Consider the following 16,231-nt stretch of genomic DNA (forward strand, 5'->3'; position numbering starts at 1 on the left):
CCTTCATTCCAAAAAGAATTGGAAGTAGTTACATGAAAAAGAGAAAATTACCTACCAGTGATTTCAAATGTGCAGTCATTCCCTTCAATTTCATCTAATCTAGTCACCACCGTTCCTGCTATTGGTATTTTTCCCTATTAGAAAAAGAACATTCTCATTAATTCTGCAGTCATACAGGTCTCTGTTTATTTCACTTAGATTTGCTGACCCTCTCAGCACTGCAAAATTATGGCTAGACGTATTTTTCCACTATGTCAAGAGCAGATAATATGATTCCCTGTTCTAAATTTTAATCAGACTAAGAAAGCAAGGGGAAAATGTGGATTGTGTTTGGCTAACACACCCTAAACTATAAGATCAGGATTTACAAAGCAGTTTCCTTTTCTAATATATTTTCATAAGAATCAGTAAAAAAAAGTGAAGGCTCAGATGTTATAAAAACTACTAATTGTCAGGCCAAGATGTAACAGGCAATAGTAACTTATAATGCTCTATATCTTGGGAGTTGACTGAGGGACGTTTAATTTCCTAAGGAATAACATGCTTCTTTAGAAGCCTGAATCATGTGCTGTGACTATAATAAGACAAACATAGGAGCAGGTCCCAGCTTTATGTTTTCTCAGCAATAATGACATGGGCCTGTACAATACTGCTGCTAATTTATCTAGTTTCCATTTATGCATGCAAAACCTAGTGCATAACTAAAGCGGTGGATATATTCAAGATAAACTCATTATACTAATACAAAGGTCTTTGATCTAAGGAACATCTGCTCTTACAAGCTCTTTAATTACAATGAAGGGTCAGAACATTCTGGTTCTCCTGGCTTGAGCTTTTAATGCCATAGTGGAGATACTGCATCTGGATGGAAACCTGTTTTCATTAGCGGGTCTGCTATGTGTTTTATGTGAAATCTACTAACCTGATAGATAAAGCCACTCATCCGAGGACTTGCAGATAACATTATCAGGACATTTGAAAATAACATAAGGTACCGCTCCTCTTTTTCCTGAGAGAGAATGAACAATAACACATGAAGAACAGAATTGGACATTTTATCTGTTGAAAATTTCTGGAATCACTGCCTTATAACATAGACCTTATATAAACAACTGAAACGTTAACAATAATTTTTTTAAAAGATACCCAACTTGAAAACATAAAACTAGTTGAATTTTACTTTGACATGGATATAAACCCACAGTTTATCACTCTTCTTCCTATACATAACAATTAAATACAAATAACCATGCTTGCTTTCCATGTATGAAAGCCTGAGGAGTCACCACAGTTTATGCAGCCAGTGAGATGTGCTAGACCTGGGCACAAAATAAGTCTCCAGGTTCACAAAATGAAAATATGTTTTACTTTGAAAAAATGGCAAAATGAAGGGGTTTTCAGGTGATAAGAAATTTAGTATGCTCTAACGTGTTAAAGTCATATTCATAAAATTAACTTTAGTCATTAAGAACAAGATAATTATTGGATTTATGTAAAATGTAAAAGTAGATACACTTTTTTTTTTTTTTTTTTTTGAGATGGAGTTTCGCTCTTTTTGCCCAGGTTGGAGTGCAATGGCACAATCTCGGCTCACTGCAACCTCCACCTCCCGGGTTCAAGCAATTCTCCTGCCTCAGCCTTCCAAGTAGCTGGGATTACAGGTATGTGCCATCACTCCTGGCTAATTTTGTATTTTAGTAGAGATGGGGTTTTTCCATGTTGGTCAGGGTGGTCTCAAACTCCCGACTTCAGGTGATCCACCCACCTTGGCCTCCCATACACTTTTTTAATGGCACTGAGGAAACCTCGACACATGAGGGCTGCTGTGAGCCCCTTCAACAGATATGCAATTAGTATACGCAAAAATTACATTTAGCTTCCATGCCCAGTCATCTTAGCTGAAATTATCCTTATGCCTGTCTCCATCTCCTTCCTTCCATTTGAGAAGAGCAACCCTTCCAGGCTAACTATTCTAACAAGTGCTCCACATTCTCTCACATCTTTGTCTCACTTAGTTTTCCTCTACAGACATCTCCTCTTCTTCTCCCAGCATCCTCTTCTGTTTTACTAGCTTTTCCTCTTTTTCTTTAACATATGTACACCTCCTATCCTAACAGACCTTGGCTTGCCCCCATGTGGCTCTTTATGCATAATATCCCATTTCTTGACATTTTATTGCCAAATTACTTGCTGCCTTCATTTTCTCTGCATTGATCCATCCCTAACTGCACCCTCCTTGCTCTTGCAAAGTCATCAATAACTGCCTTCTAGCAAAATCCAATGGCTTCCTCTTGGTCCTCACATTCCTTGCCCTCTGAACCTTCAGCAGCAGTCAGCACACTGGCCATTTTCAAATGCTCCTTGTGGAATTTCCATGACACCATGCTCCCCCAGTTCTTCTCTACCTTCCTCTTTGTCTTTTTATTTTTTCTGGCACTGATTCCTCCTGCCTTCACCCAAGAGGTTTATCCCAAAGGTGTGAATGACTAATAGTTAGACTCACTGCATTAACCTTCCCTGGGGTATCTGCATTTTAAATGAGATTGCTTATTAACCCAAAGTAATGAATCTCTGCCAAAGACGTGTCAGAGTGTAGGAAGATGTTTTGGAAGAAGGAAGACAATTCTAACACCTGATAAATCAAACCAGGTGCCATAATCAACCTTTCTCCCTTTCCCTGGCCCCTTCTTAAAAGAAATAATCCATCTTCAGCTCCCCCCCCCACCAACCCCCCGGGCTTCTCTCTGGATATTTGCTTCCTAGGAAGGCACATCTGTTAGGGACATCTAAGTCTCTGCCTCTAACTCTGACCTCTCACTCACATTTCCATACTACGTTAACAGTTGCCTATGGTACATCTCCACCCAGATATCTACAGGTCTAAAATTATATTCTTCATCTCCTCTAGCCCAGGGGCACCACTTCCTGTTGACTTTCCCTTCTAAAGATGCCTCCAATTTGCCCCTTCTCTCCATTCCCTCTGTCACCACTGTCTTAGGGGACTCCTTCTCACTTTCCATCCCAGCTGGCCTTTCTGCTTCTCGTCCATTCCCTCCAGTTCATTTGACATATATGGGTGTCAGATTAGTGTGAAACATCCCTTTCAGAGTGTTGTTCTATGACTCTGGACTCTTTCATTATTTCCCACGGCCTGCTGCATCCATCTGAACTACTCTTGCCTGATGTCAAGCTTCTGCATAATCTAATTCAACCTGACTCTATCAGTCTTTTACTATGGCCAAGTTGCTTCTTTTGCTCCCTACAGGCTGGTTTCCTTACTGTGCTGCAGCAAACCAAAGCCACATTTCTATTCTCTCCTAAGTAACAATGACCTCTGCCTTGTGAAATCCTCCCCTTTTGTTTTTGTGCCCCCTCCTCAATTCCTGTCTCCATAAGGTCTTCTTGATCTCTCCCTCCTGTGAACTTTTATGGACTCTATTGTTGAGATTGCAAAATCGAACGTTGACTATTTGGTTTGTTTGCTAGTTGCAACTTGTGTTTTAGTCTGTTTTTAATGAGTTCTTTGAAAACAGGGATCATTCTTGTTCTTTTCTCCTATCTCCCACAGCACCTAGCAGAATGTTGAGCAAAGAATAGGTGCTCAGCTTCTGATTTCAATGTTGTACCATTTCACTTTGATGGAAGAACAAGGAAGAAAAACTACTTAAGAGGCTCAGGCAGGAGGATCGCTTGAACCCAGGAGGCAGAGGTTGCAGTGAGTCAAGATGGCACCACTGCACTCCAGCCTGGGTGATGGAACAAGACTCTGTCAAAAAAAAAAAAAAGGAAGAAAAATATGAAAGATGGAAGAAATGATGTTGAGATTTGAAACACCTTACCTCACATGCTCCATACTGCACCATTACTTGTGACATAAAAATCACACTTCCCAAGTTTTTAATATCTTCTCCTTCCCATGCCTGAATAGGTTCGGACAGTATCTGTAACTCCAGCTGTTTTCTCTTCCTCAGATCTTGACATTGCCCCTACAGAACCAAAGCAGAACATAATGGAATAGGAATTCTTATGAAATAGACTAAAATAAGACCAAAGTAAGATGTGGCTTCTGACTCTTTGGTTCCCATTGAGTCCCTATTTCCTCATCATGAATCCCATGACCAGGTCTGTTTTTGATAGACAGAAAGATCCACTACCCTAAATCTCTAGGCTTGAGCCCCCAAAAGTTTTGTGAGGGAGGCCTATTTTTCATTTTGCCAAAGCGTCAAAACAAAATGCTAGAAAGAGCTTATTTCTCCCTCCCTGTAAAGAACATGGGAAAGCAAGCAGCCAAATCACACTGACCAGAGCCAGGTGAGGACCTAGTAGATTCAGATCTACTGGTTGGTGCCCCTGCTTGAGCTCCTCTTACGTTGTCTATCTTTGCATAAATAGGGCTTTAGTGACAAAATAATTGTATTTCGAACATATGCTCAATTTCCAACAAGGTAACATCCTGAAAATAATAAAAAACAAAAAATTTCTCCTGGAGTTATAGTGAAAGAGAAAATTAAATTCTTTATGCCACAGTGAATCAAACTGATAATGAAACCTAGGCACTACTGTACTTTCTTTAAGGACCAAGATTGCTATGAAAAAAATACTAAATTAGTTATTATTTCTAAAAGGATTGGAAAAAAGAGATACAACTGAATTTCATGATGACATACTGAAAATTCAAACCAAGAAACAATTTACAGTTTGCCAACACTATGTGGGGTATGAATACTATATATATATATATATATATATAGCTTAAGACACTGAGTTTATCTTAGAGTCATTTAACAGCATGCATTCCAAATTGAATACAAAACATAAGCACATGGCTAGTTCTGTTACTGTTTCCAAATGAATGCAAGATAATATTCTGGGGGGTATATTTTCTACAAAATCTCTGCTGTCCCTTTCAGCTACATGGAAACTCAAAGAAATAAATTCACTGTACACATATTTTAAGAGCACCTATAGTAGGAGTAAATATACTAAACCATCAAGGCAAGTTATATAACATAATCAGAAAGAAATATAGGTTTTCAAAAAGACTCATTTTACACTCCTATTTATACAAGAAAAAATAGAACCATAATTATAATAAATGCTGTGGGTTTCACTGGGTTGTTCTATTAGCTTGCACCATGTAAAACTGCCAATATTGGACTGTTTTTGGCATATAACAATGGCAATGTTAACCTAATACTCTGGTCTTCAACTTGTTGTTCAACTACAGACACGTCAATTACTGATCTTTCAACAAGGATTAATAATTAAACATTAGTCCAAATCACTTATAATGCTACAGAATTGTGTAAAATGAAGCTAAGTTTAATCAATTGCCCCAAATGAAGTTTTCTTTCCCCCTAAAATGGCACCAAGTGGTTTTATATCAGTGGGCTCAAGAAGATACATTAACCATCATACTGAAGATACAAGATCACAGGTACTTTTGATAGCAACCTATATAAAGCAATTGCATTTTAGTACTTTGGGTTTTTTCCCCCCTTTTAAATTTGACGAAGGATTTCTTCTTCATATGCAAAGAAAAAACTCATACCCTTTGGCATAACTAGTTGAATCCAGTATTGATGCAAATCAGTGAATGACGAGTTACACAGACTCGTCATTAGGTGAGCAATGGGGGTAAAGACAAAGAGACAAAAGGAAACCCCCCACCTACACACCAATGCTTAATGTGGCTTAATGTGGCTGAGACTGTAAATGTGATTGCTTTATACCCTCAGCCTGGCAACCTTTCTTAGGTAAGCATGATTTTTGGAGGATAAAATTAAATGAAACAATCACTGCTATACTGTCATGAAAGCTTATTATTTCCATTCTAAAGACCTTTGTATAGGGAAAGAAATGTTACATACAAATTGCTCTTTCAGGAATAAAGTATACAAAATGGAGAATTGTGATTTTAAAGTATCACCTACCATGAGAGTTTTGAATGCTACGATTGCTTTCAGAATATCCTGGTGATCTGGATGAGTATCCTATCAAAGGAATACATTTGAAAACAATGTTAGAGGAGAGAGGATCAGCAGTTGTCAAGGGTTAGGGGTAGAAGGAGGGTATGGCCACAAAGATAGCAAGAGAATTTTGGGGGATGATGGAACTGTTCTGTATTTTAATTGTGGTCATGGTAACATGAATCTTTACCTGTGTGAAAACTCATAGAACTGTGCACCAGAAGAAAAATATTAATTTTACTGTATACTAATTTAAAGATTAAAAAATAGAGCAGCATGGAAGCATCTGGAATCTCAGCAACTCTAATTATTAGGTGATTTAGAAATTAAGAGAGTTGGTAATGCATAATATATTTAGTAACTATGTAGCAAAAGGCAAGAGTTCCCATTTCCCTTTTTGCTATTATACTTTGGATAATGACTATTTAATAATAAATATAATAAATAATTATTCGGGGGACATCATTAGGTCATACTGTTGGTAGATGACAGAAGGTAGGGAATGGTGGAAACAAGAGTCGTGGTTAGAGAAAAATCAATCTATCAGTCGGGCATGGTAGTGCATGCCTATAGTCCCAGCTACTTGGGAGGCTGAGCTGGGAGGATTAGCTGAGCCCAGAGGTCAAGGCTGTGATGAGCTGTGATTGTGCCACTATACTCCAGCCTGGGTGATAGAGTGAGACCCTGTCTCGAAACAAACAAACAACAACAACAAAAATCCAAGAGAAAAATCAATCTAATTCCATTTCCTAAAATGCCTCCATTTTCTTTCAGCAATGTGAACATGGCAGATGGGAAAAGATTCCAAGTTTCATACCATATTTTCCTTCTTAAGCAAGCTCTTACACATGGCCTGCAATCCTGTGGTACTTGCAATTCCGAAAAGTGGACAGATTCAGAAATGGCTTAGAGGAATCCACAATTCCATAACTGTTTATGAAGGGAAGATAGAGATTCTTATGGGTAGATGTGCACCTAACATTGGGGCATATGGGGTATGACTTTTGGAACTCAGCTGGAGTAAGGGACGACTAAATTTCCTGCCCCACTAGTCTCAGGTGATAAAATACAGAGCTGAACAGATTAAGGGCCTGATATAAGCCAAGAATTACATTGCTCATAAAAAGTAAGGTTGTATTCCTTTACAGTAAAATTTATCCTTATCCAAATCAACTGACAGCCAAGAATTTCAGGTTTTATTCTACTGTTACCAGCCATGCCAAATGCTCTGAAATCTGCACAAAGTTTACAGTGGTGAACTAGTACTAAGGGCTTGTATTTTCTGATGATGGGAAATGAGAGGCAGCCAAAGACATGTGACCCACAGCAAATGGAGGCAGGAGGAGAACAGGCTCCACTATAAGAAAGGCTGAGATATAGGATCCAGGCAGCAGGAGCGTCTGGGATTTGTTTCTCCCCAAACTAAGTGCATATTTGTATTTCGACACTGAAAAGTAATAGAAACTGAGGCCACTCGTTTCTGGATTTTTGTGATAAGCAAGGAGGGGCAAACCTCAAACGGTTCAGCAAACTGGTTTAGCTTATGGAAAGGCATCCAGAGGTCAACACCTTCCTGAGCCCTAACTGAAATTTCACACTGACAGGCTTTGCTCACAAGCTCCCCACTGCCTCCAGCTTTCAGGCAGGTCAAATACCCTGAGAATGTGGTTTCACTCAGAGAACATGCTTTCAATCCTGACAAATGCTGACAAGCCCGGCAAAGTGCGGGTGCACCCTTTTTCTTTAAAGATAATCAAACCCCTTGAAACCTCAAAACCTTTCCCCAGACACAGGAAGAGCAACTAGGGTAAATGCAGCCTCCTCCAGCAGGCCCTCCTCTCCCACCCACACTTAAATCCCCCATGAACAATCACAAAAGAAAGCCTCAAGGAGCTAGCTCTGCTGATTGGTTTTTCATAACACGAGGCCTTTGGTTCTTGGTGAAAAAATATTCAATTATCAGGCCTCATTGCAAAATCTTAATATTTAGAAAAGATTACAGCTATGCTACAAGAGTTGCAAGTAAACTGTAGGTTTATAAATAAAAATGTGGAGGGACTCTGATGTACATGCATGATGTGTAGAGAGATACCACTAATATTGTACCCATTCATTGGTCTTTAAGGAATACCAGAATCTTCCATTGTCATCCAGAGTCAGGAAATTGAATGATGGCAGAATTCTACAGATAAATATTCCTGTCTATAGTGAACTTGTTCTTTGTACATTCTGATGTTGTTCTGCTTTATCTCCCACGATAAAGTTGGTTAATATACCAGAACCAGAGAAGATTTCTTAGTTGGATTTTGACCAAACTACTGAGAGGGCAAAAGAAAACCCCAGTTAGCAAGTAAGCATAGACTTAAGGGAAGCCACAGGACCAAGGCTTGGAAGAGAAGAGCGAAAAGGGCAAATGATCATTAATACCTAGTAGCAAAGAATAAGGATCTTATTTTGCTGCATAAAGATGAAAACTAGAAGCCTGAGAGGAGGGAAGAACAGATAAAGTAAACTTTGAATCCAAGACCTTGATTCCTCTGCAAGGCCATTTTGGAGGCAAATTGGCTACGTCCTCCAGAGCACAGGATCATACTTGGCACAGGAGCTTGAAAAAGTTCACCTTCCCTTACCTCCATATGCCGTTCCAACTCTTGCAAGAGAGTAACATATTTCTCCAGTCGCATGAATGGTTTGCTGAGGCTTGTTGTTAAAATGAGGATACCTGGGCTCGATGCACCTTGATTTTCCATGAATTGTTCCAACTCATCACTAGCAAAAGAACAAATATAGTTTTGTTACTGCTGAATATCTCATGTAAAGAATTATCAACCTAAAATTATTTTACTGTATTTCACACAACATAAAGCCAAATAAAAATGCGTTTCACTAGTCCAAACGCTGTTCAATTTGTTTTGGCTCAACTAAATCACGCTTTATTAAGCTCCTTCTGTAAAATCAGCATCAGGGCTCCTTTGGTGAGCCAGACAGTCGTGATTCCTGGTGTCATACATTCAACAATTGCTGATTGAGCATCTACTAAGTGACAGGCTCTGTTCTCTGATGGGGCTACAGCAGTAAACAAACAAACAAAAAAATCCCCACCCTTAAGGAGCCTACATTCATGGTCATGAGATATACAGTGTATCAGATGACCCAGAACTTAAAGTATAATTTAAAAAATAGATTTTCTTAATCACTTCAAATGTCCTAGTTATGGACTGGTCAGGTGCCTAAAGATAACAATCCACAAGGTTGTATCACCCACTTGTAATGTTCTAGAATCACTTCCTACATTTAGACACCAGCATGTTTGTATGACTAACCACAAAGTCACTTAGCCCAATATCTAAAACCAGTGCAGCAGGTTAACCAAACACTTACATAAGGCAGTAACTTGATGAAAAAAATGTATTAATATTTTATGAACTGTGTGTTGTAAATGTCTAATTCTAAGCCGGTGCTTTCTCTGCTGTTTAGCACCGTTCCAGATTGTTTACTTTCCACCAACAGGGATATTGAGTCCTGGGGCTGCAAGATCATTTTAATACACATTTAAGCAAAATATACTTAGAGAAGGAAAGCTACTGCCTAAGTGTCAGTTTATGTTGAAACTTCTGCTTTATTACATGGCCCTTTTACCTCTTTGGTTGGCCATGAATATCCAGTCAGTCACAAATCTTCTTGGATCTGTTGATTCGTTCCCATTCCTGCTGCCACTGCCTTAGTTCAGGACTTCAGCTCATCCCATCTGGCTCACTTCAATAGACCAACTGTTTTCCTGGCTTCCAGGCTTTTCCCAGGTCCTGCAGACTACCATTTTAGCCTCACTGCTTTCCTACCCAAGCTCTGAGTGCCTACAAGATCAAGTCTTGACTTTTTAGACTCCTACTGGCTCCACCATCTTTCTCACTACTCCCCAGCAGGAAACCCCTACTGCAAAGCGACCTACTTATTCTCCCTAGAACACATTTTATGCCATGGTTCCCAACTGTGGTGTGCTGCTATAAGGTGTGAAGTGTGTTCCAAAAACTTGCTGTAAGTAATAAAGTACTGGGAGGCTGGAAACAGAGCGGATTGCAGGTTATCCCTATTAATTATAGACACCCACCCACACTCTCCCTTCGTGGGTTTTTCTGAGCAGGAGAGAAAAGATGGAGTTTCAGCTAACGCAACAGCAGCCCAGTGTGGCACGTATGTCAGAGAAAATAAGGGCTGGGAATGGCTGCCTTAATGGAGTCTAGATCACACATGAGAGGTCATATCTAGCAATTGCTGCTATCCTTTTTATTAAACTTACAAAAAATTACAGAGACGGGGTTTTGCCATGTTGCCCAGGCTGGTCTCGAACTCCTGGGCTCAAACAATCCTCCCACCTCGGCCTCCCAAAGTGCTGGGACTACAGGCATGAACCACCGCACCCACCCTGCTGCTAATCCTTTTATCAGTTTTTGTAGTCTTGTTCCAGAAGTAGCCAAAAGGAGGGAAATGTCCTAGACTTGGAGTCATAAAACAGAGTTGGCAACCCTGAATGAGTTGCCTGAGCCTCAACTGACTCATGTTTATAAGAGAGATAAAACCTACTTCCTAATAAAATTGCAAAGCTTAAATATTGGGGGTTTTAACGCTACTATTTCATGCTAAGAATTATACATGCATTCACTCTTGTTTAATGACAACAACATTTCAACATAGGTGTTCTCCCCATTTTACAGATGAGAAAGCTGAGAGGAAGAGTGATAGTAAGTGGCTACAGTGGGATTCATACTCAGGTCTGAAGCCAAAGTCTCAGGTCTTTTCAGGATACCATACTGGCTCTCTGCAGGACAGTATTTTGTAAACTTTAGTCAATGGATGCATTATTATTATTATTATCCCAAGACAAATACCTTGCTAAAATCACATCTTTAAAAACTACCAGTACCTGTGGTTTCCAACTTAATGGAAATTCAATTGATGTTTAATTGCCAACCAAGAGCATAAAGTGCATAAAGAGGTTTAAAAATTCATTGCATATAAAATATAATTAGGGAAATAACTCGGGTTTGGAGTGCATTTGAGTAGAAAAGTAATTTGGAGAAAATCATTTTTCTAATTTATTTTCAATTTAGTAAACAAGTTTTATTTTTTCTTTCAGTGACTAAATGACTGCCCGCATCCTCAACGTTTTACTCTAATTGATGCAAGAGTTACAGCAATTAAAAGCAAATGCTAATGTGTACTTTATTATTTCCATGCAGCATTCTAACTTCTAGGCTTGCTAAATATTATAAAAGAGTTTAAATTTATTTCAATACAACATGAGATCACTATCTTGGATTAAAACACTGGTTCTTCAGAAAAGATAATTTTACTAAGGCAACAAAAGAACAAAATTGTCCTAAAATGCCTTTTGTCTGTGATAAATAGATCCTAAAAGACACATTTTATTTAGCCAAATAAACATAATACACAAATTAGTATCATTATACACAAATATAATACATAAATATATATTATTATACCAAAGAACAATCTTTTAAATGCAGTTTTTAATTTTATACAGCCCATTTGAAACAGCAGTGAATCGATTAAGACTTGCTTTTCAAGCTTAACATGTTCTGTGTATGTGGCGTGATACAATAGAAGCAGTTCTCAGTGTATAAATGCTGTTTAAAACAACACACATTTATTTCATAGAATGCATGGTGGATGGGGCTCTGGGATATTCTGGGTTGGACTGGAAAACTGAAGAAAATTATGCATACTACAATAACGCTACAGAGCTTAGCCATCTCATATAGAAGTGTTTCTGTGGCATCTTTGTATAGGTTTCTAATTTGAATGATCATAACTCTACCTAGCAGATCAGAGATTCCTCCTTTCCACCTCAATTACTCCCCCAACAGTCCTTTCAGGGGAAATCACTGTGGCCCAAAAGGGGAGGTGAGGCAAGAGGAGCTGGCTGCCACAGCCTCTGGCCAGTGGAAAATTTCAAGAGTGCCACTCACACTGGATTTAGTGGTTCCCTTTCTTCTCTTTTTCATTTATCCAGCCCCAGAGATTAGGTGGTGTGCGTCTTTTGCTTCTTTTTTTGTCCCCACTCCTTTTTTTTTTTTTTTTTTTTTTTTGGAATGGTCTTGTTCTATTGCCCAGGCTGAAGTGCAGTAGTGCGATATTGACTCACTGCAACCTCCGCCTTCAGGGTTCAAGCGATTCTCTTGCCTCTCAGCCTCCTGGGTAGCTGGGACTACAGACGCACACCACCACATCCGGCTAATTTTTGTACTTTTAGTAGAGATGGGGTTTCGCTATATTGGCCAGCCTGGTCTCGAACTCCTGACCTCCAGTGATCCACCTGCCTTGGCCACCCAAAGTGCTGGGATTACAGGTATGAGCCACCGCGCCTGGCCTTGTCCCTACCACCTTTGGTTTGTTATCAGTCTTACTTTCTCCCTTCTCTGGTCCTTCAAAGACAGAAAAGAACAGAACCCAGGCTCAGAATTTTTTCTGTGCTCCTTGTCCCCAGAGCGAGTACACAACTTTTTTTTGGCGGGGGGGGGTTCTCAAAGTCTTCATTGCTGGCAACCATGGTAAACAAAGAGTGAAGAGAACTAAGGAGAGCAAAAGCACACCACAGCAGAGACGGAAGTGAGGTCCGGATCTGTCTTAGCACCAAGTCCTCTTCTCTCTGATCTCTCATTTAACCCTCTCCCTCGTGAAAAGGATAAATGCCACACTGAAGCAAGCACAGGAGAGAAGAGGGTATTTTTGTAAAAGAGAGGTTATTCCCAGGAAGAAACAGGAGCTACCGTAGCAAGCTAGCAGGGGAGAGGGAGGGGAAATCCCGAAAGACCTTACCCAGGGCACAACAAAATACTAGAGCGGCCATTCAAAGATATGCAAATATGGGGACACATCAAGGTTGGGGTCTGATTACATATCCAAATTCAGGCCATACACGACTGCATTTTTAACAAGACACCTGCATGCAATCATACAATTTTAAGGCTGGATCCCTTCTCAGGGCCAATTGTTATGAGCATTCCTGGTATGGTACTGCCACCTAAAGGCCGAAAGAAAGAAATTCACCTGAACATTACAGCTTCAGCAAGGAAAGAACAGAAATCCACCAATGTCCCTATTTTAGCTGAAATCTTCATCTAAAAAATGTTTAATGTGAATTTTCTATGAATTTCATTTCACTGTGCTTTGCCTTTAATAGGTCAGCATAAATTGCCACCTAGATGCATGTAAAATAGCTGAGATTATATTAAAAGCACATGTGAGAAAAACCTCAAGTATTTTAATTTTCATCCCTTTTACCTGTAAATAAACCAGTAAGATAAAAATTTAGTTCTATGAGGACTCCATTGAGTCTTCCATCATTTCAAGGGATACTGTAAAATTCTCAAAAACACCATTAACTAAAATTAAACAGGGCATTATACTTCACCAAAAAGTTGAGAATCTTTTAAATCAACTGTGTAACAAACTTTAAACCATAATGTTTGAGGGAACCTTTACTTAATTTTAATTATAAAATTAAATTCCTAACATAGGTAAATGTAGTCAGTAACATTTTAACACACAGAGTTACAATGGAAACTTCTCTAAACACCACAGAAAGTCTGCCACTTGAGGTAAACCATTTCTTTCCAGTATTCATCCAGAATACTGTTTTCATATCAAAAGGAGAACATGTGCTCATTTTATTGGTGTTAAAGAATTTGCCCTTATACATACAGGACATTTATGTATTCATCAAACGAAAAAATGTCTCTGAATCATTTTTTCTTTATTGTAGATATGTAGAAAATTATGAAAACATTCCTGGAAATGACAAAAACAAATTTAGGACTGTGGTCCACTCTGGTGAGGGAGAGAAGAGCAGGAAATATTGAAGAGGACACACAGCACTTGAACTGCATCTATAATTTGTTTGTGAGCGGAATAGTGGGTACATTGGTGTACTTTATATTATCTCTGTTCTTTGTATGCTTGAAATATTTTCTACTGTTTTTTCTAAAAAGAAACTAGTAGCTGGTAGGTAGAAAATGTTTAAAGGACACATGGGGCATGGTGACACTGTACTGGGTGCTTAGTATACATTATTTCATTTAATCCTCACATCAATCCTACAAGGTAGGTGGTTTGACCCTCATTTTACAAGTGAGGAAATTAAGGCTTAGAAGTGAAGTGAATCACCTTGGGTAAAACAGCCTCTAAGTGGTAGAATTGTGAAGTGAGACATTATAAAAGTGGTAAAAAGTTTAGGCTCAGATCAGGCAGGGGCACAGGATGTAAAAGGAAACAGTAAGGAGTTCCACTTTTGAGATGGTGGCATGAGACTCATTGGACGTACTACTCAGTAAAAAAAAAAAAAAAAAAAAGCATAACAGGTGAAAACCATTTAGGCCAGGCGCAGTGGCTCACACCTGTAATCCCAGCACTTTGGGAGGCTGAGGCAGGAGGCTCACTTAAGCCCAGGAGTTTGAGACCAGCAAACTCTGAGCAACATAGTGAAAGCCCTGCCTCTACAATTTTTTTTAATTAGCTGGGTGTAGTGGTGTGTGCCTGTAGTCACAGCTGCTTAGGAGGCTGAGGTGGGAGGATTGCTTGAGCCCAAGAGTTCAAGGCTGTGTTGAGCTATGATTGTATCACTGCACTCCAGCCTGGGTGACAGAGCAAGACCTTGTCTCTAAAAAACCAATAATAATAAAAATAAATAAAATATCTAGAAGTTGTCCTAATGATATAAGATAAATGAAAAAAAAAATTCAGGAAAATCTACTAAAACTCAGTAAGAACAGGGAGAATTTACAGCATTTGAGCTATGACCAGCCCTCCCTCTTCTCCCTCCTCCCAACTCAGTTTGACAGAAGTTCCATTCTGGGCAACTGTGACCAAGAAGAGAGGCCTCCCTGGCCTCTCAGCTACCAGTCAAAAAATATGATATCTCGCCAGGAGGGACAGGCCATCAGCACATCTCTCCCCTTCAACTCTGTGTAAAAGAGACTAAATTCCTGGTGAGCGTGCCTGAGAGGTCAAAAGCTCACTTCACGCAGCCACTACACAGGCTGGAGGGTAGGCCCAATCACCCTCACCCCAGCCCACGTGTAGGGTAGAGAGTTCCATGCTGGAAAAGGCAAGCTGGAAGAGGTAACCAGAGGGTACCCATGCTTCCCAGCTCCCAGAGTAGTGAGATTTTTTCCAGAGGGAGACACAGTCCATGGGAACAGAAGAATTCTGAAGCTCTCCATGAAGAAATTTGTTTTATTTGGAAAAGGGCATGTGGGGATATTCAAGCGTAAGGGCTCATGCCAAAACAAAGGAGATTTTGGTAGTAAGCAAATAAAAGGAGGCAGGTAGTTCCTGTCACTTAAGTGCAAAAAGCTAACCCATAGGCCAGCTAGGTCACCAGAGAGAGAGCCAGGAAAAGAGACAGCTAGGAAGTGCTAAGAAGGATCAGAACAAACCTCAAAGTCTGGTCTCAAAAACTGTCTCCACTTGAACTTAATTAGATCAGATGGTGAAGCCATTTATGCCCCCATGAAATTGTCTAAAACATTAGAGCCAATCAGCTGGAAATTAGGAGAGCCTAACACCTGGGTGTGATACCAATGGGGCTTAAAAGAGAGATCAGGGAGTGAGACAGTCAAAGAGAGCTCTGCTAAGACCACTGTCATTCCAGAGTGACTGCATGGCTGACCAAGGCTGTGCCCTCTGAAGAGTGATGCCAGAGATTGTACACTGTGAGCAAAATAGACTTCACTAAAATAGTCCAATCAAGTTACTAAATAAACACACAAAAACAACAGAAACATGTCCCAGAGAGTGGGGAATGAAATCAGTATCACAGTTGTGAAATCTAAAATTACCTAAAATGCCTTGTTCTCAACAACAACAAAAAAAAATATGGCACACAAAGAAACAAGAATGTGTAACTCACACAAATAAGAAACAATAGAAATTGTCAGTAAGAGAGACAAAATGTCAGACTTAATAAAGTCTTCAAAGTAGCCATTATAAATATGTGCAAAGAACAAAAGGAAACCATGCTTAAAGAAGTAAAGGAAGCTATGATGACAATGTCTCACCACATAGAGAACATCAATAAAGATATCGAAATTGTAAACAAAAAGAAAGAAGAAGAACCAAATGAACATTCTAGAGTTTAAAAGTAAAATAACTGAAATTTAAAATTTCATTAGAGGGGCTCAACAGCTGATCTGAACTGGCAGAAGAAAGAATCTGTAAACTTAAAATACATCAATTGAGATTAT

The 16,231-nt window shown here is 39.4% G+C and overlaps 1 protein-coding gene and 1 long non-coding RNA gene across 31 annotated transcripts in view; one reads left to right on the forward strand and one right to left on the reverse strand.

Annotated features, from left to right (window-relative positions):
* ARHGEF6 (Rac/Cdc42 guanine nucleotide exchange factor 6) overlaps window positions 1–16,231 on the reverse strand; it is a 119,297-nt gene that overhangs the window by 16,024 nt on the left and 87,042 nt on the right. For all 30 annotated transcript variants that reach the window (XM_077987426.1, XM_077987424.1, XM_077987425.1 and 27 more), the window contains 5 exons: window positions 8,600–8,738; window positions 5,934–5,993; window positions 3,840–3,986; window positions 923–1,009; window positions 56–134 (listed from right to left, as the gene is read on the reverse strand). In XM_077987426.1, coding sequence (XP_077843552.1) covers window positions 56–134; window positions 923–1,009; window positions 3,840–3,986; window positions 5,934–5,993; window positions 8,600–8,738 — 512 coding nt within the window. The remainder of the gene's footprint in view (window positions 1–55; window positions 135–922; window positions 1,010–3,839; window positions 3,987–5,933; window positions 5,994–8,599; window positions 8,739–16,231) is intronic.
* Window positions 12,052–15,834, forward strand: LOC144338735 (uncharacterized). The gene is made up of 2 exons (XR_013413063.1): window positions 12,052–12,336; window positions 14,417–15,834. It is a non-coding gene; the product is annotated as an uncharacterized LOC144338735 (long non-coding RNA).

Source organism: Macaca mulatta, chromosome X, assembly GCF_049350105.2.
Source record: "Macaca mulatta isolate MMU2019108-1 chromosome X, T2T-MMU8v2.0, whole genome shotgun sequence".
In the NCBI taxonomy this organism is placed as follows: Eukaryota; Metazoa; Chordata; class Mammalia; order Primates; family Cercopithecidae; genus Macaca; species Macaca mulatta.